This window comes from Lepidochelys kempii, chromosome 2 (genome assembly GCF_965140265.1).
Source record: "Lepidochelys kempii isolate rLepKem1 chromosome 2, rLepKem1.hap2, whole genome shotgun sequence".
NCBI classification, from domain to species: Eukaryota; Metazoa; Chordata; order Testudines; family Cheloniidae; genus Lepidochelys; species Lepidochelys kempii.
In genome coordinates this window covers 41,049,264-41,071,925 of record NC_133257.1, presented here as the reverse complement: position 1 = coordinate 41,071,925, position 22,662 = coordinate 41,049,264, and the positions used below count along the sequence as shown (strand labels likewise).

The 22,662-nt window shown below is 43.6% G+C and overlaps 1 protein-coding gene across 2 annotated transcripts in view; it reads right to left on the bottom strand.

Moving 5' to 3' along the window:
• Positions 1-22,662, bottom strand: part of NIPAL2 (NIPA like domain containing 2) — a 68,094-nt gene that overhangs the window by 28,800 nt on the left and 16,632 nt on the right. For both annotated transcript variants that reach the window (XM_073330484.1, XM_073330485.1), the window contains exons 2-3: positions 17,520-17,588; positions 13,102-13,273 (exon numbers count right to left, since the gene is read on the bottom strand). In XM_073330484.1, the coding sequence (XP_073186585.1) occupies positions 13,102-13,273; positions 17,520-17,588 (241 nt within the window). The remainder of the gene's footprint in view (positions 1-13,101; positions 13,274-17,519; positions 17,589-22,662) is intronic.

Sequence of the window (22,662 nt, the reverse complement as noted above, 5' to 3'; positions counted from 1 at the left end):
GTTCTGGTGTAACTGAAGGCAGAATTCCGTCTTTAGGGCTGGTCTACGCATAGGTTTTGTACCATTTTAACTGTATCCATTTGAAACAGGTGCAGTTCAAGCATTGCGACACCCAAATGTGGACATTGCTTATATATCACTATAGCTTCATCAGAAAAAATTCAAGCAGCACAAAAACTGAATGTAGAGTACTCCTGAGGGCCTTCTGCACCAAAAAATTAAAAATTCTGCACGCATTTTAAAATTCTGCAAGCTTTATTTGTCAATAAATAAATGAAGAGGCTCTAGATGGCAGTGAGGAGCACAGGCCACTGGCTGTACGAAGGTGGGAGATCACCCTGCAGCCTGATCCATCCCCCACCCCAGGGACATGGACTCAGTGGTGAGGCTGCACCCAACCCTGACACAGCACAAGGCCTGTGCCTGCCCCAGAAACACCCTGAGGCCTTGCCCCGCTGCACCAGGCACACCAGGTATGGGGGAGGCAGGCTCAACCAGGCAGAATCCAAGTGTGGAGGGGGTCTGTGTCGGGGGATCCAAGTGTGGGGTGAGAGGATTCTGTCTGGGACAATCTGGGTGCAGGCAGTTCAGTGGGGGGAGGGGTCTAGGTGTGGAGGGCTCTGGATGCACAGAGGCTCGTTGGGGGGGTTCCAGGTGCAGGGGCAATGGGACTCTGCAAAAGCTTCCAGGTGAAAGTGGGTGTGGCTCAGCAGAGGGGTCTGAGTGCTGGGGGAGTGGGGCTTGGTGGAGTGGGGGTCTGGGTGCAGTTAGTTGGGGGTCAGTGGCTTGGGGGTCTGGATGTGGGGGCTCAGGGTGGTGCAGGGAGGTGGGCTCATCAGGATGGGAGCTTGACTACAGGGAGCTCAGTGGGGCATGGTCTGGGTTCCATCAGTGAACTCAGTGGGGGCTGGAGGCAGGGGGTCTGGTTGCGGGGGGGCTCCAGATGTAGGGGTTGAGGTTCAGTGGAGTGAGGTTTGGGTATGGAGGGTTAGGTGGGTTCTGGATGTACAGGGTGAGGCTTGGTGGGGGCATCTGGTTTTGGGAGGTCCAGATGCATGGGGGTTGGGCAGATGGGGGGACAGCTGCCTTTACAGTGACCCCCACCCCTCACTGCTGAGGAGTGATGGGGCCAGGAAGCAGGGGAGGATGCTGAGCTTCCTGCAGCTGGAGGAGGTTTCTGGGGGCGGGTCTGACACAACCGCAGCCACTCCTTGTAGGGGAAGAGGAAGTCCCATCCTCTCCTGCCTCCAGCCCAGGTGGGACTAGCAGCTGATCCCAGCTCAAAGTAGGAGTCACTGGCTGGGTGCCCCCAGCCCTGCGGTGATTTACCTCTCTGTCAGCTGCTCCCGGTGCCTGAATGATATAGCTGTGCAGCTAGGGAGTGGTGTGTGACTGCTCTTGCAGCTTCCCTTTGCTTCCCTGTCAGAAAGTCATTTTTCTTCAGAGAAGCAAAAAAATCTGTGGGGCACATTAATTTTGCACATGTGCAGTGGCACAGAATCCCCCCAGGTGTAGTAGACTGGCTCTATGCCCAGCTGTTCCCACTTCATGGCCTTGCATAACTCTGAATCTCTCTGGGCTTCTCTTTATTCATCTGTACAGTGGTATGATAACACTTCCTTAAAGTACACAGTATTTGCAGAAGTACCTTGAAATCTGTGGACAAAAGCCACTATATACATGCAAATTACAGGACAAACTTTCTAATCTGCACTACTGACTAGGAGACTCGTTGTGATTTTCTGAAATTTGAAAATTAACATGTAACACACCTGCAGGACTAGGCGCTTTTTTAAGGTCTTCTAAGGGTCCCTGTGATGAGTAGCAGGGAGGACCTTAAGGCTTCTGAGAGGAAGGCAAAGTCAGGAGTATTGGGAGAAGTTAGTCGCAACTCAGGGCAACCACATCCTTTTTTCTGAGACCCAACTCCTTTCCCTGGCCAACTCTCTCATTTTATCCCTCTTCCCCCGATGCCTACTTCCAGTCCTGCTTCATGTGGGGAAGTGGCAGTAGGTGAGCAGTTCAGGGAAGAAGCAGTGGCAGGGACCATGGCTGGATGAGTCAAGGCCAGGAACAGCATGAAATTGTTGACATCCCAGGAAGGGGGTTCTATTCTAGTACACTGTTGGGGAAGCGGGAGCTATGGAGGCGAGAACTTAATGGAAACCTCTCATTTAAGAGAAAGAATGAGAGAGAGAGAGAAAGGGACTTGAGGAGAGAAGGAGGCAGAGGTGAAATAAGGAGGAGAAAGATGGAATACGAGCTCACTTGTAAATTCCAAGAATGATTACAGAGGGAGGGGATGGAAGGATGATCTTGTGCCTCGAACACAGGATTGTTCTATTGTTCTGTTGTTCTCGAACACTGGGCTCTATTCCTGGCTATGCCATGAACTTCGTGTTTGACTGTTGGACAAATCACTTAACCTCTCATTGCTGACTTCTCTGCCTCAGTATCTCCATTTCATGGATGACAAAACAAAGCACCTGTGTCTAGCTGCCAAGCATATTTTGAGCATTTGCAAAACACCGCACAGTCTTTGGCTGAAGAAATGCAAAGTAGTATCATTGTTTCTGCTATAGTGCTTGTCCTCATGGCTGTAAAAATGCAATATCTGCATGTGCTCAAATGCATAAGACAAGGGAAAAAATATCCAGCCTGTGACCTGCTGCCTGGGGGAGAGCAACACATGTGACAAAGAGGGGACAAATGATTTCTTGAGTTGCAAAACACTTGTTAAAAAAATCAGTGTGAGGTCTCCATGAACCTCAGGAGATAGACAAGACAATCAGCATTCAGCACTCACCCATTCCGCAGAAAGTCTCCCACCAGAAACACAACATTTTTCTAAACTGCTTAAATGTAAAGGATACGAAGAGTTATGGAGGTCTAGCTAAACCATTAATAATGAGAAAAGAAACTATTTCTGAAAGTGCATCTCGAAGATGTAGCTACTTAGCTGATTATGCTTCCTTTGCACAAGACTAAGATGACAGCTTTGGTGAACAAAAACACACTGGTATCCAAGCAACACCTTGTAAAACCAGAGCCAACCAACGAACCAAAAAAAAAAAAAAGATGGGGGGAGGTGTGGATGGGGGACGCCCCCCCCACCCTCAGAAACTGAATTACTGCTCTCTTTCTCTCCCTGCAATCACAGCTCTTTCAAATTTCATATCAGGCCATCTACCTAGACAGTTGCTATAACAACAAAGAACCATTGCTTAATGAACTGACGCTTCTGTAATAGAAGGGGTTTTTTGAGCCTGTGATCTTGTCATAGAAGTTAATCAATATGTTAAATGAAAGAACAAAAAGATTTGTGATCTACCCCTGCAAGGTACTGAGTACCGCTTGGAAGATGCCAAATGCCCTCAATTCCCATGAAAGTGAATGGGGAACGGAGGGTCTCCAACACCAGGGGAGGATAATAAATTTTAAGCCCTGATTCTTCAAACACACATGAGTAACTTTATGCACATAAGTACTCCTATTGACATCAGTGGGACTACTCAGATGGAGAGTTGCCAGTTCTTGCAATTTTATCATGAGTTTTATAAATTTTGGTGTTTTTCTTAAAGCCCCAACTCCTGGGGTCATGGCATTGTGAGAATTCCACTGAGGATATGTCTCACTGCAATCAGCAGGTATGACTGCAGCATATCCAGACGTACCTGGGCTCATTTTGATCTAGCTAACTCATATAAAAATAGCAATGAATCTGCGGCAGTATGGTGGCTCCACAGGCCAGCCATGCCCGCCCAAGACTCAGGGTACCTACTTGAACAGTTGCCATCCATGCTGCCACTACATCACACAGCTATTGTTATTTAAGCTAGTTTTGATCTAGCTAGATCAAAGCTAGCTTGGGTACATCAACACATACTGCAATCATACCTCCTGATTGCAGGACCCGTTAGGCACTTTTGAAGACTTTGTCCTAATGCTCAGCACCTAGTAAAATTTGGCCTGGACAAAGCAAGAGCTCATTGATTTAAAATTATATATCTAAAGAAGTCTTTGAGCTCCGTTCTACCCTGGGTTAGACATTGGTAGGAGCTACATACAAAACGGAGAAGATAGACCCCATGGAAAATATGGGCACTTTCTAAAGGCATGAAAAACCCAAGACTGAGTCTTCAAAAACAAGTTACTATTGCGCTGCAAGACTTATGATTTGCTGCAGTATCACAGTCATGCTAGGCAAAAACTACTGCATACAAAAGAAAAAAAATCTTCATTCAGGGGCTTAATTGTTCTGTTGAAACAACCTTGTCTTTCATGCATCAACATAATATAGGCTGTTTTGTATTCATTATCAGTGTAGTGCTACACCACACAAATTCCAGTTCCCTGAAAGAAATGTTTGGAAGACTCTTTATTCTGCATGATGTACAATTAGACATTTAACCAGGAAGAAATGTAGAGCACTACATTCATTAGTTTAGACCGTTGCTGATTTTCCCCAGGATTTTTTCTGTGTCTGGTTATCCTCAATTTCTGTGGCACAAGTAGAAATGGAGAATCATTTTAAATTTGATGTCTATCACTAATAAACAATTAATAGTTCGAGCAGTGATTGAAAAACAACTGTCGTCTCACAGATATGGAGTGTATAATTAGGTTTATTTTTGTTTTTCTTTTAAAAAGGAGTAATATAGAATCACAGTCACAGAAGCTGGTGACAAAAAACACATATTAGAATATTCAATCCATCCCTCTGTCAATGCAGGATTGATCCCTACAGTACTTTTTCTAGTGTTTTGACCAATTTAACCTTAAAAGATCCAAGTGATGAGATTTCCACCACTTTTTCCACTTAGAAACTATTCCACAGTGTAATATTTCATTGGTAAGGTGTTTCCCATTTATTAATCTTATCCCTTTCTAAATTTCATCCTATTACTCCGATTTATATTCCCATGTATTACCCTTAATAATTCCTCTCTCTTCTGTACGTTTATAACTTTCAAATATTTGTAAACCGTCCTTCCAGATCCCTTTTTCATATCTGAGACTAGCTCATTTACTTATTTTTTTAAATAGATCACACACACCCACACACAGTTTTTGTTGCTCTGCTGTGAAATCTCTCCCACTTGTCAATATCTTTCTGGTAATGTGTGACACAGAAGTGAAGTTCTGACTCATACTCTCTGTCTATTAAGCCTGGTTAGAGCAAGCACAAGATCACATCCATTATTTAAGGGGGAATAACTTAAAACTGTATATTTTGCAACATCACTAACAACAATTTAGATGAAATGTGAAAGAATGTTTACCTGGCATTATTTAAGCCCTTCTGTCAATTTCATTTTCAAGAGGCAGAACCTCAGCTAATGTAAATTGTCATAGTCCCATTGAAGTCAGTAGAGCTATGATAATTTACACCAGTTGAGGATCTGTCTTCAGGTTCTTAGTGCCACAGTGTTTAAGTTTCAAACACTGCAGAGGGACCAACTTTCTTCATTGTTTTTTAATGGTGAAAACACTACTTTTGGTCTTGTTCAACCTCTTGAATAAATAAGTCCTAAATCTTTTCATCCAGCACTGACTTTAGATACTGCAAAGGGTATCTCTCCTGGAGGCCTATAGGAAAAGAATTTTTCTCCCCAGGTCATAGAATGGCTACAGAGTCATTCTTTAACCTCCACTGCATCAGCCTATGTCCCTAAAATATGCCACTCCATGAATGGAGCTAGTGAATAACTAGGAACAGGGAGAAAAATTAGACTACTGACCTATTATGGTTCATTTTGATGAGGGATACTTAGATACTATGGTGATGGATGCTCTTATGTACACTTGGCTAGACAGATTAGATAAAGCCCTGGATCTCTCCCTGTGTCAAGACATATCACAAAAGGAAGAAAATGAAACAATGATTGCATGCATACACAAAATTAAACAAGAAGTTAGATGTAATTTCTTAGTGTCAGTGCCATTCTACCCAAGAAGTGTAAGAAGAAGTGCATAACAGTTAATTGGCCAATCAAGCCTATTTTTATCATGCAAGATAGATATTAATGTTGTCCTGAACACAAAAGAAAGGGAGGAATTACAAAAGTAAGTCGTTCAAATAGTGACCTTTTCCTATCCATTACACACTGAAGACGTGGCACGTCAAGGATGACTGAGTGGCAGAGGCAGAAAGGGAAAGATGGTGGACAAGATGTCAGAAAAAGGTCTTTTCCATATCTAGCTTCTTCTTCCATCAAAAAAGTAACCAAAATATTGGAGGCTGGTATCAACAGAGAACTGTAAATCTTAGTTAATTCAAGATGCTGAATAAGAAAGAAAGAAAGAAAGAAAGAAAGAAAGAAAGAAAGAAAGAAAGAAAGAAAGAAAGAAAGAAAGAAAGAAAGAAAGAAAGAAAGAAAGAAAGAAGACTACACAGAAAACTATAACATCCAGCTATGTGTTCTTTTAGAATGAGAAGAATAAATGCATTTAAAAAAAATTCTGAAATAAAACTTTCTGGAGACTTATTTCAGGGCTGCTCTTAGCTGAGTTCTCAGAACCACAGGTCCTCATTTATCACAGGGATGTTACATAATAACGAACGGGAGAGGAGGTGGACCATGCAACATAGTTCCACTCTGCGAAAATGTCTGAGAACCATTCCCCCAAAGAACTGCTTTTCAACTATATCATCTTTAAAGTATCAGAACAAACTTCTTGACCCAAAGCCATTTGGGAATGGATATATGAGAATGCAAAAGCATCTCAGCAATGCCAATCTTAGTGGATTATGCATAAAACCAATTTTTCATAGAGTGATAAGAACTGTATAAAAGATGGCCTCTGATATCACAGCTCTCTCCTTATTTCCTGCCAATTTATTGAAAGCCTGAAGAAGAAATAAGAATCACCTGTTATAAATCTTTGCAAGCAGGCTGGCTAACCTAGTGAGGAGGGCTTTAAACTAGGTTCACTGGGGTAAGGAGACCAAAGTAAGTGAGGTAAGTGGGGAAGTGGGATACTGGGAGGAAGCACGAGCAGGAGCACATGAGAGGGGAGGGCTCCTGCCTCATACTGAGAAAGAGGGGTGATCAGCGGGTTATCTCAAGTGCCTATACACAAATGCACGAAGCCTGGGAAACAAGCAGGGAGAACTAGAAGTGCTGGCAAAGTCAAGGAATTATGATGTGATTGGAATAACAGAGACTTGGTGGGATAACTCACATGACTGGAGTACTGTCATGGATGGATATAAGCTGTTCAGGAAGGACAGACAGGGCAGAAAAGGTGGGAGAGTTGCACTGTATGTAAGGGAGCAGTATGACTGCTCAGAGCTCAAGTATGAAACTGCAGAAAAACCTGAGAGTCTCTGGATTAAGTTTAGAAGTGTGAGCAACAAGGGTGATGTCATGGTGGGAGTCTACTATAGACCACCGGACCAGTGGGATGAGGTCGACGAGGCTTTCTTTCAGCAACTCACAGAAGTTACTAGATCGCAGGCCCTGGTTCTCATGGGAGACTTCAATCATCCTGATATCTGCTGGGAGAGCAATACAGCGGTGCACAGACAATCCAGGAAGTTTTGGAAAATATAGGGGACAATTTCCTGGTGCAAGTGCTGGAGAAACCAACTAGGGGCAGAGCACTTCTTGACCTGCTGCTCACAAACCAGGAAGAATTAGTAGGGGAAGCAAAAGTGGATAGGAACCTGGGAGGCAGTGACCATGAGATGGTCAAGTTCAGGATCCTGACACAAGGAAGAAAGGAAAGCAGCAGAATATGGACCCTGGACTTCAGAAAAGCAGACTTTGACTCCCTCAGGGAACTGATGGGCAGGATCCCCTGGGAGAATAACATGAGGGGGAAAGGAGTCCAGGAGAGCTGGCTGTATTTTAAAGAAGCCTTATTGAAGTTACAGGGACAAACCATCCTGATGCGTAGAAAGAATAGTAAATATGGCAGGCAACCAGCTTGGCTTAACAGTGAAATCCTTGCTGATCTTGAACTCAAAAAAGAAGCTTACAAGAAGTGGAAGATTGGACAAATGACCAGGGATGAGTATAAAAATATTGCTCGGGCATGCAGGAGTGAAATCAGGAAGGCCAAATCACACCTGGAGTTGTAGCTAGCAAGAGATGTTAAGAGTAACAAGAAGGGTTTCTTCAAGTATGTTAGCAACAAGAAGAAAGTCAAGGAAAGTGTGGGCCCCTTACTGAATGAGGGAGGCAACCTAGTGACAGAGGATGTGCAAAAAACCAATGTACTCAATGCTTTTTTTGCCTCTGTCTTCACAAACAAGGTCACCTCCCAGACTATTGCACGGGGCAGCAAAGCATGGGGAGGAGGTGACCAGCCCTCTGTGGAGAAAGAAGTGGTTCGGGACTATTTAGAAAAGCTGGACGTGCATAAACCCATAGGGCCGGATGCGTCACATCCAAGAGTGCTAAAGGAGTTGGCGGATGTGATTGCAGAGCCATTGGCCATTATCTTTGAAAACTCATGGGGATCAGGGGAAGTCCCAGACGACTGGAAAAAGGCTAATGTAGTGCCCATCTTTAAAAAAGGGAAGAAGGAGGATCCTGGGAACTACAGGCCAGTCAGCCTCACCTCAGTCCCTGGAAAAATCATGGAGCAGGTCCTGAAGGAATCAGTTCTGAAGCACTTAGCGGAAAGTAAATGATCAGGAACAGTCAGCATGGATTCACCAAGGGCAAGTCATGCTTGACTAATCTAATTGCCTTCTATGAGGAGATAAAGGCTCTGTGGATGAGGGGAAAGCGGTGGACGTGTTGTTCCTTGACTTTAGCAAAGCTTTTGACATGGTCTCCTGCAGTATTCTTGCCAGCAAGTTAAGGAAGTATGGGCTGGATGAATGGACTATAAGGTGGATAGAAAGTTAGCTAGATTGTCGGGCTCAATAGGTCGTGATTAATGGCTCCATGTCTAGTTGGCAGCCGGTATCAAGTAGAGTGCCCCAAGGGTCGGTCCTGGGGCCGGTTTTGTTCAATATCTTCATAAATGATCTGGAGAATGGTGTGAATTGCACCCTCAGCAAGTTTGCAGATGACACTAAACTGGGAGGAGAGGTAGATATGCTGGAGGGTAGGGATAGGATACAGAGGGACCTAGACAAATTGGAGGATTGGGCCAAAAGAAATCTGATGAGGCTCAACAAGGACAAGTGCAGAGTCCTGCACTTAGGATGGAAGAATCCCATGCACCGCTATAGACTAGGGACCGAATGGCTCAGCAGCAGTTCTGCAGAAAAGGACCTAGGGGTTACAGTGGACGAGAAGCTGGATATGAGTCAACAGTGTGCCCTTGTTGCCAAGAAGGCCAATGGCATTTTGGGTTGTATAAGTAGGGGCATAGCCAGCAGATCGAGGGACGTGATCATTCCCCTCTATTCGACACTGGTGAGGCCTCATCTGGAGTACTGTGTCCAGTTTTGGGTCCCACACTACAAGAAGGATGTGGAAAAATTGGAAAGAGTCCAGAGGAGGGCAACAAAAATGATTAGGGGACTGGAGCACATGACTTATGAGGAGAGGCTGAGGGAACTGGGGATGTTTAGTCTGTGGAAGAGAAGAATGAGGGGGGATTTGATAGCTGCTTTCAACTACCTGAAAGGGGGTTCCAAAGAGGATGGCTCTAGACTGTTCTCAGTGGTAGCAGATGACAGAACAAGGAGTAATGGTCTCAAGTTGCAGTGGGAAGATTTAGGTTGGATATTAGGAAAAAAATTTTCACTAGGAGAGTAGTGAAGCACTGGAATGCGTTACCTAGGGAGGTGGTGGAATCTCCTTCCTTAGAAGTTTTTTAGGTCAGGCTTCACAAAGCCCTGGCTGGGATGATTTAATTGGGGATCGGTCCTGCTTTGAGCAGGGGGTTGGACTAGATGACCTCCTGAGGTCCCTTCCAACCCGGATATTCTATGATTCTATGAATGTAAACACTATTTTGAATGTTTAAAAACATAAAAATGCTATTTTAAGATCTATTTTTAAAAATACATTATTAAAAATGTACTGTTTTCTTTCCTTGGAGAAGAGAACAGCTGTCAGCTCAAACTATTTAATACTCTGGACAGATGTAAGAGCTCACATCATTACAACTGTTCAAAGAATATTCCCACTGTGTCACTCAAAAACATGGTCTGGTCTTCTTGGATTGAATCTATTTTTTAAAAAATTACTATTATAGGCCAAATTTCTGGCCCACATCTTCACAGTGCTGGATGCCCTCTATAAAACTCACTAATGTCACCACTTCATAGGATCAGACACAGAGTTTTCACTTTAATTGAAAACAAAATATTCATATCATCACTTTAAATGTATAATCTGTAATATATATAATACAGCATGGTAACACACAGCGTATCCAATCCTAGGAGCAGGTCCATTATAAGTACTGTAAGAAAATAAGAAATGCCAGATTGTCTTATTTGACAGATTCATGACAGAGGGATGATATTTTGAAAAATATGCACAAAGAGGGCAGAGGTAAGGTTGTCTGTTCAAATAAATTTAAGAAATTTTACTTTTGAGTGCTTAATTTCTCAATCTTAACACTGAACTATGATCTATGGAAAGAAGCACATTCAACTTCAGTGCAAAATTGAAGCCAGCTTGGGTGTGACCCCCTCCCCCCTGAACTAGCTGAAATGTAATGAGAAAAATATTTCTTCTATTAGAAGACCTGCTCTAGAAGTTACTTTTGCCCAGTTATTAGCAGAAGGCGATATTTGACTTGATCAGTCCATCACAGCTCAAAAGGAGGGCCTAAACTTCACAAAATACTGTTTCCATGGCTGTAGTTTCAGTAAGAAAACATCTTGTGGTAGGAAATATTACTGGAGGTGTTGACTTCATCAGCACACTGAATCTGGTAGTTTATTTCTTCTTTCTTGACATTTGCAGTTTACTTTCCTTTCTTTAACATTGTTGAGAGGTTATCTAACTAAAATAGTGTACAAATTTGTGTACAAACTAAGTACTGGAGAAACAAGCAGAGTAAGGTACAGAACTGCTAGATGAATGTGTTTGCTGGACAATGTATAATTTTATAGTTCTACATTGCTTAAGAAAATGATATTCAGAGTGGGTAGAAGGGAATGGAATATAAAGTGTTGTAGGGATATTCATATTTTAAAACCAAATTTTGGTTTGGTTAAAAAGACAGTGAGAGGCAGGGCAGGGAGAATAATGTAATGTTTATGGAAATGTTTTCCATGATTTTTGGAGAGTAGGAGGAGCAGGAGAAGCAAGAGAGACAGATGGTTTAATGAAAAGATTTCTCTGCAAACCTAGGTGGAGAGAAAGATACAAAGAACGTGAAATTGACCAGATCTAGTTTTGCTGTCCAAACTGAATAAAGTGCAAAAAGCAAACACAATATAAAGTAGAATGAAGAAATTTAAAAAAACCCCACTTTTTAAAATTGAATGGGTTGCTGGGTAGTTTTTTAATACTGATTTTTATCTGAACAATGCTTCTTTGGATTTCCAGTACATCTGGAACTGGCAAGATTTGCAATTGCTGAAGTTATTACTATTGCCACTACAAAGCCCATATGTATGTGTCAGCCCAACATATTGTTTGACCCTCAGGTAAATATTTCATTTCCTTGTATGATAAATCCTTCCAAGGACTGTGCGTTCTGATGTACAGTTGGACTTGATGCCAAAACTCAGGGACATTTTAATGTTAAAGGGCACAGTAAGCTGCCTGCACCTTCCCTTCTTGCACACCCACCCACCCCTCACATGCACGCGCATAAATGAAACCTTCCACTACAGCCAGGAAGTCTGCAGGGAAAAAGAGTCTGAAGAAAGACTCCAGGATGCAGTATCATTTTCAGAAGTGTTTATTCTAGGAGGAAAACTGATAGAAAGGGACAGTCCATGAAATACATGCTGTTTCTGGTGTCAAGATGAACTCCGGTGTATCTGGATTCTGATACGGCTGCACTGGATGCTTCAGTTTTGCACGTGAAGCAACGTTGCTAAGGGATGCAGCTGCACCAGTCAATTCCTATTTCTGCAGCTTCTGTGCTATGCTAGCGTATCTACTGTAATCTCCACTGGTACAGATGAGACAAAACTGTTTAAAAATAAATTTCCCCAGAAAAGAAGAAACAGAATATAAATGAAATACCACCACCATAACTAAAATTATGAAAAGGTTTTGTCCCTGTAGTGATTGGGTGCTTAAATGCATTAATAAAAGGCTCTAAATATGGAATAAGACATAATAAAATAAGGGCCATGATATAAATAATTACTTGAAAGGTCTGTTGATTTGTCCTATGCAAGCACAAGATGGCAGCATTAGCAGTGCCCCAGAACAAAGTAAAGGTTTCTGGAATTTTGTAGGCCTCTCTAATCACATAGGCCTCTTATCAGAGGCGGTAGAACAGTTTATGCACTTAATAAACTTCCCAAAAGAGAGAAGGAACCAAAGACGCTAATCTGAGGAAAAGCACAACTTGGTGCAAACGCACACAGTGGCATTCACTATGGTACAAGGGCTCAGGAGAGCCACTCAGCACTGTTTAAGCTTCCTAGTGCAGCTGTGCTTGTGGAGCCAACAGTAGAGCATAGGGCAGAGGGAGAAGGGAGTGCCAGAAAGGGTCGGTGTGGAGGCCATGCATAAATCTGCATGGAGGATGGTGATAGGCAAGGGACAGCATGGGAAAGCCAGCTGATGCCATGGTGAGAGGCAACTGTATAAGACAGAGAAAAGTATGTAAGCACAAAAGGCTCAATCCAAAGCTCACCAAAGTCAAAGGAATGACTTCTGTCCATGTCAATGGGCCTTGGCTCAGGACCCATTGTGGGGTACCTCAAACAACTGGATATTGACCCAACACGTACTGCAGTTCTACATAGAAGTATCCTAGAGCACTAAGCCAAACTATGGGATAGATTAATATGGGCTCTTTTGCATTGAATAGGGGTTTACTTTAAATTTCCATCCTATTCAATTGTATGATTCATTCACTTCCAGACTGTAATAGCACCACTTCCCCCCAAATTCTCTCTTCTCTCTGCAATTCCTCTTGTATTTTTCTTATACTTCTCACTAACAACTGTTTAGTAAAATATCTACATAAATAAAACATGGAAAACCAGCTCACCTATGACGGATACACATCCTAATGGAGCTATAAGGGCGGCTGGAGCAAATCCATAAGCTGCAGCATTCCCCAGCTCTCCGAGCCCCATGAGGATAATTCCACACCACCACAGCTTGCTTGTGTAATAGGGCTTTTCATTTGCTTGGCATGCCAGGCGGAGATGAGCATATTTCTGGAAGTTAATTATTAGGAACAGATGAAAAAGAAGCTTTCATTGTGTTAATACATAGAATGAAATTTGAATAATTAGGGGGCCTGTCAACTGCAAATTCCAGGTATGTCAAGATTTCCTCTTTTTTTAAAATTAGTTTCAGTTTGATGTTGCAGACATAGTACTTTGTACTAATACTGTGCTACTTTGGCTTGATGCTTCCTTAACCAAATACCCTGGTTTGAAATGATGAAAAAGCTACCCCATGAAATAAATCCACCCGAAAACATATCAAGGAACTCTGAAGTTAATATATAGTCTAGATGGCTAGCATTACAACCCTCTGGTGTTATTTCAAAGGGCTTTTCAGGAAGAAAAATTTTTTTTCCCAGGGTAGCCTAAGTGGCAATGCAATTGTATGAAGCTGAAGCCACAAACCAGGTGAAGTTGGCCATAGAGGAATGTGCTCCTTCTAGCTGATCCATGAAGCGGCTTCAAAGACAGTTTAAGAATAAAACTGTGTGCAACTAAGCATGGCTAGTATCAGGAGGAACTGGCATTCCCTTTCACACAAAACGGGGCCTAATTCTGCTTGCCTAACTCACGCATGACTTTAGTAGGATTACACACATTAGTGAAGCAAGCAGGATTTGGGCCATGATCACCTGCTATACAAAAAAACAAACAAAAAGACCCTAGCACATTGTAAAGCATAATCTGGGTTGGCTTAGTCTCAGTGCAAGAAAGTTTGTCAACACTGTCTATGTTCCAAATGTCTTAATTTCTATTTCAACAGTACAGTATAACATAAGCAAATAACAGTTTGTCAACCCCTTTTTCTACAGGGCAGAAGTACTATTTTCTTGCATGGTGATTGTTTCCTATTTAGTCTTATACCTAGAATTGTGCTGTGACCGAATATTTTGATGACCTTGGTCATTCAGGGCTTCTAAAATAGAGTTCCGGCTGCACTGAAATCACTAAAAGGAGTGAGCAGGTGATAGTCAAGAATGTATAATTATTGGGTGGATATGCAGTTTTCACTATGCTAGTCTTGCTAGTGCGTGATACTCTGCCTATCATGTGGCCTAATATTATCTCAGTTTCTCCCATCAGTCTGTATCCATCTGTTGTCTCTTGTCTTATTCTTAGATTATAAACTCTTTGGAGCAGGAACCATTTTTTTGTTCTGTGTTTGTACATCATCTAGCACAATAGGTCCTGGTCTATGACTAAGGCTCCTAGGTACTATGTTACTGCAAATACATACATAAATAATAATCTATATGGTCTCACATACAGAGCCAAATTTCTCACCAGCCCTTCTGCACAGTGTAAGAAGTAGTAACCAAGAGGGCTGGCGTTACAGCTCTACCTAGACCTGGTTGGAACAATGCCTTTTTCCTTGTGGAAAATTTCAGTTTTTTGGCAAAAAATCTAAAACCAATCTAAAACCTTTTGATTTGGAAATACTGAGGCAGTGCCTCATGGGAGTTGTAGTTCAGATGTCCCGTTCTCCTCTAAAGGCTGGGCTCTCTGGTCAGATGACATCTCCCATGATGCACTAGGGTCTTGCCTCTGGATGCGGGGAGGGGGTGCACCATGGCAGTTGCACGGCTGTCGTGCTCCCTGTGGAAGGATGTCCAGCAGGGGGAGTCCCGGCCATGAAGCGGAATGGGAGGATGAGGCAGCTGAAGTGGCATTTCAGAATCTCATAAGACATTCTCATGAGGCCCCGGAGTGGCATTTCAGAATCAACATATTTTGTTTTTTGTCTGAAATATTTCAATTTTCAGGCTTCAGTTTAAAAAAATAATCCACAGAAAGCTGACATTTTGGGTTAGAAATTCCATTTAGTCAAAAACCTAATTTTCTATTGAAAAACAATTTTGAAGGAAAATTTCTGATGAGCTCTAATTGTACCCTCATTCTGTTCCCTCACTCCCAAAAATCCACATGGAGGCCCCGAGAAGAATTCTAGAGTGCATGAAGAGACACCTTCCATGTATGTGATCATACAACCTCAATCCACTGGCAGCTCTTACACATCCTCCTCTGTTCAGATTGCTCATGCTCTAAGCATAAGTATTTTGCCCACATGAGAATTCTGAGGGCATTTCCAATGCAGCCGAAATACAGTCACCCATCTGTACTGACTTTGGTGTGTTTGTTTGCAGACTGCTTTTTTATTTGGGGCCCAATGGAGGGGGTGAAGGGAACACAGGGAAAAGGAGTCATTTGGTGGGTGGGATAGTGAAGAGTAACGAAATTTGGCCTCTATCCATTAATATTAATAGGAAAATAAATGTCGGGGTTTAAAGAAGTCAGGCGTCCATTTAATAAACATCTGTTTCATTACTAAAGGGGACAATGCCATTTTTATAGGGCAATAGAAGTTTCTGCTGCAATTGGTTATCCGTGGGGAGAGGGAGTAAGTCTTCATTAAGTTTGTACACACTGTTTAAAGAAAGGAAGATGCCTCAGTTCAAATTCAGCCCAGGTTGTTAATGAATAAAAGTTAAAGCTTGTTTGCAGGCCAGTGTATTCTCAGGGTGCTTCCTAGTGAAGGTCCACCTTAGAAAAACCACTTTAAGCAAGACTAGGGACAAAAACTCTGAATTACCTCTTCACCCTGACCTTGATCAAACTTCCAGTGTAGTCAATGGGAGAGATTTTCCACTAGAGTTGGATCTGCCCCCATTAGAGGAGATCCTAGTCTCCAACCCAAAATTGAGGAACACTGGCTGTGTCTTAGAACAATGGCAAATTACAAGGGGTCTGCGGATATACAGAATACTTCTGTTTCTGGGGCTGTCAATCTAGAACCATTCAAAAGCACTAAATCCACTTAAGAAAATAGACGTGGGCTGGTGAAGAAGTTCCCTGGTTGAATAAAAAGGTGTATTAGTGAATTTTATATTCCACAGACTTTCATGAAAGACTGTGTAAAAGAGATTATGCTCAGAGATAGAATTGCGGTTGCATCCTTAATAGACAAAATCAGTTTTATACTAAGGGGGCTTAAAAAAACCTGAATACAATGTTACCAAAGTAATTTTGCAAGAAATCTCTTTTATTTTTTTTAAATCTTCAAAGCTTCAAACATGGGTTCTGCCCGTAAACATTCATTGGTAAGATTACTGAAAATACTTAAAGGGACATTTTCAAGATAAAAAAAATCACAATAAAAATGGTTACTGTTTAACTAGTAGCAATTTTGATTATTAAAACAGAACAGATTTTAAGAATTCACATCGGTGATCCTTACTCATGCCAACAGTCCAACTGCGTTCAAGGGATTACTCTTGAAGGTGAAGTTGCAAGGTCAGGACCACAGTTTGCTTTTTGTCCTTTATGCTATTTATTATTAGCATTTCCTTCAACTTGCACAATGAAACTAGGCTGGCGAGCACTGCTTTCCGCCCCAATCTTGCAAACATTTAAGTAAATGTGTTAATTTATTTACAAGACTAGTTTTATTAAACAGGATTGGGGCCTTTGTTTATTGGCAGCTTCACTTTAGGATTTGCATTCACTAACACACTGGCTCTCAAGCAGTGGCGTATTAATGCCTAGGCCGGCAAATTTGCAGGGGCGGCAAATTTATAATAGCAGCCAGAGGCTGCTTCCCCCAGTGCCGGTTCGCGCCCTCCGCCCCCGCCCCAACTCCACCCCTTCCCGCCCCCATTCCCTGCCCCTCCCTGCCCCTATTGGTCCCCTTCCTCAAATCCCCGCCCCGGCCCCGCCTCCTCTCCTGAGCACCCTGTGTTCCGCCCTTTCCCCCTCCTTCGCGAAGCTGTTTCGTGCACAAGCACTGGCAGGGAGCAGGAAGAGGCAGGACGCGGCGGCACGCTCAGGGGAGGAGGTGGAGGTGGAGGTGGAGGTGAGCTGGGGTGGGGGAGTTGCTGGGGTGGGGGGGGCGGCAATTATTTCTGGGCCTAGGGGCAGCAAAATCATTAATCCACCACTGCTCTCAAGTTGAGGGTGACAATCACCACTGGGGTCATGAAGAGGTCCAAGGGTGTAGTGTTTTTATGGCTAGTTGGAGGGAGGAATTCTGAAACTTTCTTCTATTGTAACATGGGGTCACAATATAGACACGGTAGAGAACCATTGCACTATCACAGAGTTACTGGTTGTGGGGGAGCCTACATTCAGTGAACTATTAAAATGATTATTTAAAAAGTGCTTTAATTAGATAAATAAAACATACATCATTTACTAAAATTTAAATAAATCAAAATAATTAGAAAAAATTATTTCATACCTGGATATTCAAAGAGATACTAATCAGAAAATTTCCAGTGATTGCCAACAAAACACCCAAGAGCTGAGTCTACAAAATTTAATTAAAAAACAAAGAAAATTAAAACATTGCTACTTATGAATTTATACAGGCATAATAGAACAGAAGGATCCTGCTAACACTTTTGTGAAAGGATAAATCAGGAATAAATTAAATAAAATAAATATAATTGATTTTTTCACTTATTGAATTCATGCCTCACTAACTAAATCAATGAGGACTGTCTCTGCCTGAATACCCATAAAGATAATGAAGATGGTGCATTCTGCCTAGGACATGAGCAGTAAACAACTGTAAATTGAAGGTTATTCCATTGTACAAGTTGTTTTTGCCATCCTTTGAAATTGTAGTATATCCAAAGAAAGCTTGATAGGATTTGAGAAGATGTTATACTGACATGAATTTTTTATACAGCTAAGAATGTTTAACAATTTTATTATAGATATATATATATAATATACACATTGTAAGGAGAGTGGTCACTTTAGATAAGCTATTACCAGCAGGAGAGTGAGTTTGTGTGTGTGTGGGGGTGAGAAAACCTGGATTTGTGCTAGAAATGGCCCAACTTGATTATCATACACATTGTAAGGAGAGTGATCACTTTAGATAAGCCATTACCAGCAGGAGAATGGGGTGGGAGGAGGTATTTTTTCATGCTTTGTGTGTATATAAGAAGATCTTCTACACTTTCCACAGTATGCATCCGATGAAGTGAGCTGTAGCTCACAAAAGCTTATGCTCAAATAAATTGGTTAGTCTCTAAGGTGCCACAAGTCCTCCTTTTCTTTTTGCGAATATAGACTAACACGGCTGTTACTCTGAAACCTGTCATTATAGAGGCTAGAAGCTAAGTCAACAGCAATCAGACTGTGCACACCACAGTACAGTCATTTGTGTGCTAATGTATTCATCATATGACACAAGATATCCAGCAACACAGGTATCCTGATAATTTCCTTAATGCATTTTGTTATTTCACCACATTCTGTTCGAGTTGGGATGTCTGCTTTCCAATAAGATTAGCAAACTTTACACAAAATTGGGAAATTCAAAAAATGAAAACAGCATACATTATTTGGAAAAAATTATATTTAGGTGCTACTTCAGCAAGCTCAAATGCCAGGCTACACTACAAAGTAACCTGTGTGGGCGCACCATGTTATAACAGTTGTGTCCTGATCATGGTATAACGCAGTTTGGTCTTGGCAGCGTGGAAACCATGTTTCTAGTACCATGTGCCACAGTTCAGAGCAACTGAATCTGTATTTCCCCTCTATGGTCCAGCAAGGGCCCCACTCTCAGGCTTCGGGCTCCCAAGCAGTCGTCTTTCTCCCATCTGATTTGGGTACTCCAAGCTGAACAGTTTCCTACCTTCACTTTTCCCTACCCATCAAAAGACAGTCTGTTTAAGCAGGCCTGCTTGCTTTTTCTTCAGAGACTAATAAGGGTAGTTGCTCACAGTTATAAATGACCATACAATTCTACCTAAGTGTGGTGTTTAGATGCTACTTGTAATTATTAGAACTGGGAGCACTGGCTGTTGGGAGTCTGAAAGGACAGGAAACAGGAAGGAGTGGGGGAAAGTTGAGGAGGTGGAGTGAGAGCTACTGAGGGTGCAGCAGCAGCTTGGTAAAGAGGTTTCCAATTTAAAAATAAAGTCCTGTTGAAGTTTGTTAGTACCTTGCCTGGTTGCTACAACACTAAGCAAGCCTATTTTATTCTTAAAAAGGAAAAGCATTTGAGCCAAAACATTAAAAACAACAAAAGAACCTACACGCATGATAATAAACTTACCAGAGATCACCCCTTCCAACATGGGCTCTGGCAGAAGCAGTCCTTCAAAACCCCACCCCAAGGGTTTTCCTGTGGTTTCAAGTTCATCACACTCTTTGCTCAGAACAAGAACACAGGCTTATGGGGCCTCGGTAGGCCAAAGTCCTTCCAACCCTTTGCTAAGGATTGGGGCCCACCATGGACTGAAGGGCCTGTCAGTTGGCTGGATCAGAACAAAAGCCCCGAGTCAGTTATTTATCCCAAAGTCCTGTCTTTGTCTGCAGGTCTCTGAAAAATCCAGTCTGAACTTCTGAAGAGACCCTGAATAAATAATCAGTCAGACAATGGGTCTCCTCCCTAGAGTGAAGACTCAAAAAGGGTAATAACTGGAGAAATTAGATCAGCATGCCCACTCCTTCTAGGCCTGGTCTGCGCTGGGGGTGGGGCGGAATCGATCTAAGTTACGCAACTTCAGTTACATGAATAACATAGCCGAAGTTTTAGAGTAGCAGCCGGGTTAGTCTGTATTCACAAAAAGAAAAGGAGTACTAGTGGCACCTTAGAGACTAACCAATTTATTTGAACATGAGCTTTTGTGAGCTACAGCTCACTTCATCGGATGCATTCAGACGTACTTAGATCTACTCACCGCAGTGCCTTCACTGCAGTGAGTCAACTGCTGATGCTCTCCCTGTGCCTCTCGTGCAGGTGGAGTACAGGAGTCAACAGGAGAGCACTCGGGGGCGGGGGGTCCATTTATTGTGTCTCGATGTGATAAATAGATCTCCCCTGGATTGATCAATGCCTGCCGATCCGGCAGGTGGTATAGACATACCCCTAGAGAAGTTACATACACTCTCACAATAACACAAATGACTGCATTTTTAATGGACCCCAAAGGTATTAAACTTAATATAATAAGGTTTAATTTAAATCAGTAAAGTTTATTCAGGATATTGCTACAGCCCTTTGGTCTTTGTCCAGACTAGAATTTAAGCATGGTGCTAGCATGCTAGCTAACAGGCTAACTCATTTCAGTCTAGCGCAGGCAAGGCAGTGTATACTTTAACACTGTACTATTGAGTTAAAGCTTGAGCTCAAGCCTACCCTCTCAGGTTATGTCTACACTGAGCTGGTAGTCCAGTTTCTGACTGGAACACCCGGTTGAATAAGGACCCTGGTGGCTCTGGTCAGCACCACCGACCCGGCCATTAAAGGTCCAGTCAGCGGTGCTGCGGCACTAAGGCAGGCTAGTCCCTACCTGTCCTGGCACTGCACTGTGCCCCGGAAGGGGCCAGCAGGTCCGGCTCCTAGCCGGGGGGACCACGGGGCTCTGTGAGCTGCCCCCGGCATTGGGGGGCGGTGCCTGCAGGTGAGAACTGTGCGCGGAGCCTCCTGACCCCCTGCCTACTAGCGCCAGACCTGCTGGCCGCTTTCAGGGCACACGCCACGCTACGCCACTGACTAGGAGACACCCAAGGTAAGCCCGCGCCCCAACCCCTCCCCAAACCCAGAGCCCCCTCCTGCACCCTAAAGCCCTCATCCCCAGCCCAGAGCCCATACCCCCTCTTGCACTCCAAGCCCCTGCCCCAGCCCAGTGAAAGTGAGTGAGGGTGGGAGGACAGCGAGCCACTAAGGGAGGGGGAATGTAGTGAGTGGGGGGCAAGGCCTCGGGGAAAGGGCAGGGAAGAGGGTGGGGCCTCAGAGAAGGGGCGGGGCTAGGGTGTTCAGTTTTGTGCCGTTAGAAAGTTGGCAACCCTACTGGAGAGGTGTAATTTCCAGCTTGGGTAGACGTACATGTCCTAGCTCTGCTTGAGTTAGTGTGCTAAAATAGAAGTGTGGCCATGTGAAGTTTAGTAGTTAGCGCTAGGGTTGCCAGGTGCCCAGTTTTCAACTGGAAAGTCCAGTCAAAAAGGGGACATGGCAGAGTCCGGTCAGATGTACTGACCAGACACCAAAAGTCCAGTTACCATAGGCCAGGGGGGAGAGGGGCATTGGGTTATCAACTTGTGCCAGACCCTGCTCAGCCGAGGCTGCCTCCTACTTGCATATCATGGGCAGGCAGGCAGCAGGCTCCATGTCAGGCTGTAGCTTCAGAGCAGAGCAAGTCCAGCTGCGGGGAGGGGGAGGATCTAGCTATGAGGAAGGGGGAGAACAGTGAGTGATGAGTAAAGAGAGGGAGAGGAGCGAGCGGGTGGCCTGGACGAAGAGGCGGAGCAGGGGGTAGGGCCTTGGGGGAAGAGGTGTGGCAAGGGGGGTCCAGTTGTCAGCAATGAGAAAGTTGGCAACCCTCGTTAGCACTCTAAAATAGCAATGTGGCAGAGGTGGCAGCTCAGGCTAGCCACCTGAATACGTACCTAGGGTCTCGAACGAGCTTGTACTTGGGAACTAGCCTAAGCTGCTGCAGCCACACTGCTATTTTTAGTATGCTAGCTCAATCAGAGCAAGCATGTATACATCTACCCAGACTGGCAATTATACCTTCCAGCTGCTGTGTAGATATAAAAGGCAGTGTATACCTGGTTTACACTGCCTTGTCCACAGGCAGCGAGTTATATGGGCCCGTGGTGCTCGTGTTCCACCAATATTCAGGAAGGTGGGCCCGGCTCCACCAATGTTTGGGCTTATATTTTCAGAGCCATACCATCAATAGAACGGACCAGGGCAATCGCTCTGGGCTCTGTGCTTTCGGGGGTCCTGCGCTTCAGGGGGATGCAGGGTCCAGGGTGGCCTGGGGGCTAGTGGGGGACTTGGCAGCAGCGAGCGACCAAGTCCTAGCCTGTTCCGCTCAACCCCTCCTCTTCCCGCCCCTGCTCCACCCCCGCCCCGAGTTAAGAAATTATATTATCAATTTAGGCAGTAAACTTTTCAGAGCAAAGGCCAGGTCTTCTTCTGTCTTGTATGCAGCACCAAGAAAAGTGTTGAAGGAAGGAACTCAAGCTTTTTCCAACTCAGAGCATAGTTTTTTCCAACTCAGAGTGTCTTCTAACAACAGTTGTTTAGCCAAATACTCGAGGGCCTAGCACTTGTTGATAATCTTCCAGAACTGTCAGCCTGTTCCTGCACACTCTAGTTTTAGCTAGAGATGTAAACTAGTAGACTGCCTGATAAGGAGCACTGCAGGCTTGTCGCCCAGAAAAGAAATGGCCTGCTTTCTCCTTTTACATCCTCCCCCAACCCTGCACCCCCAAAACCCAAAACAAAGCACAAACACAAAGCTGAGTTCAGCAAACATTTTCCTGAGCTACTTGCTGCTTTTTCAGAAACTGTTCTAAGCTCCTGGAAACCCACACTCCTTTTCATTTGTTCTAGTAGTTTCTGCCTGATA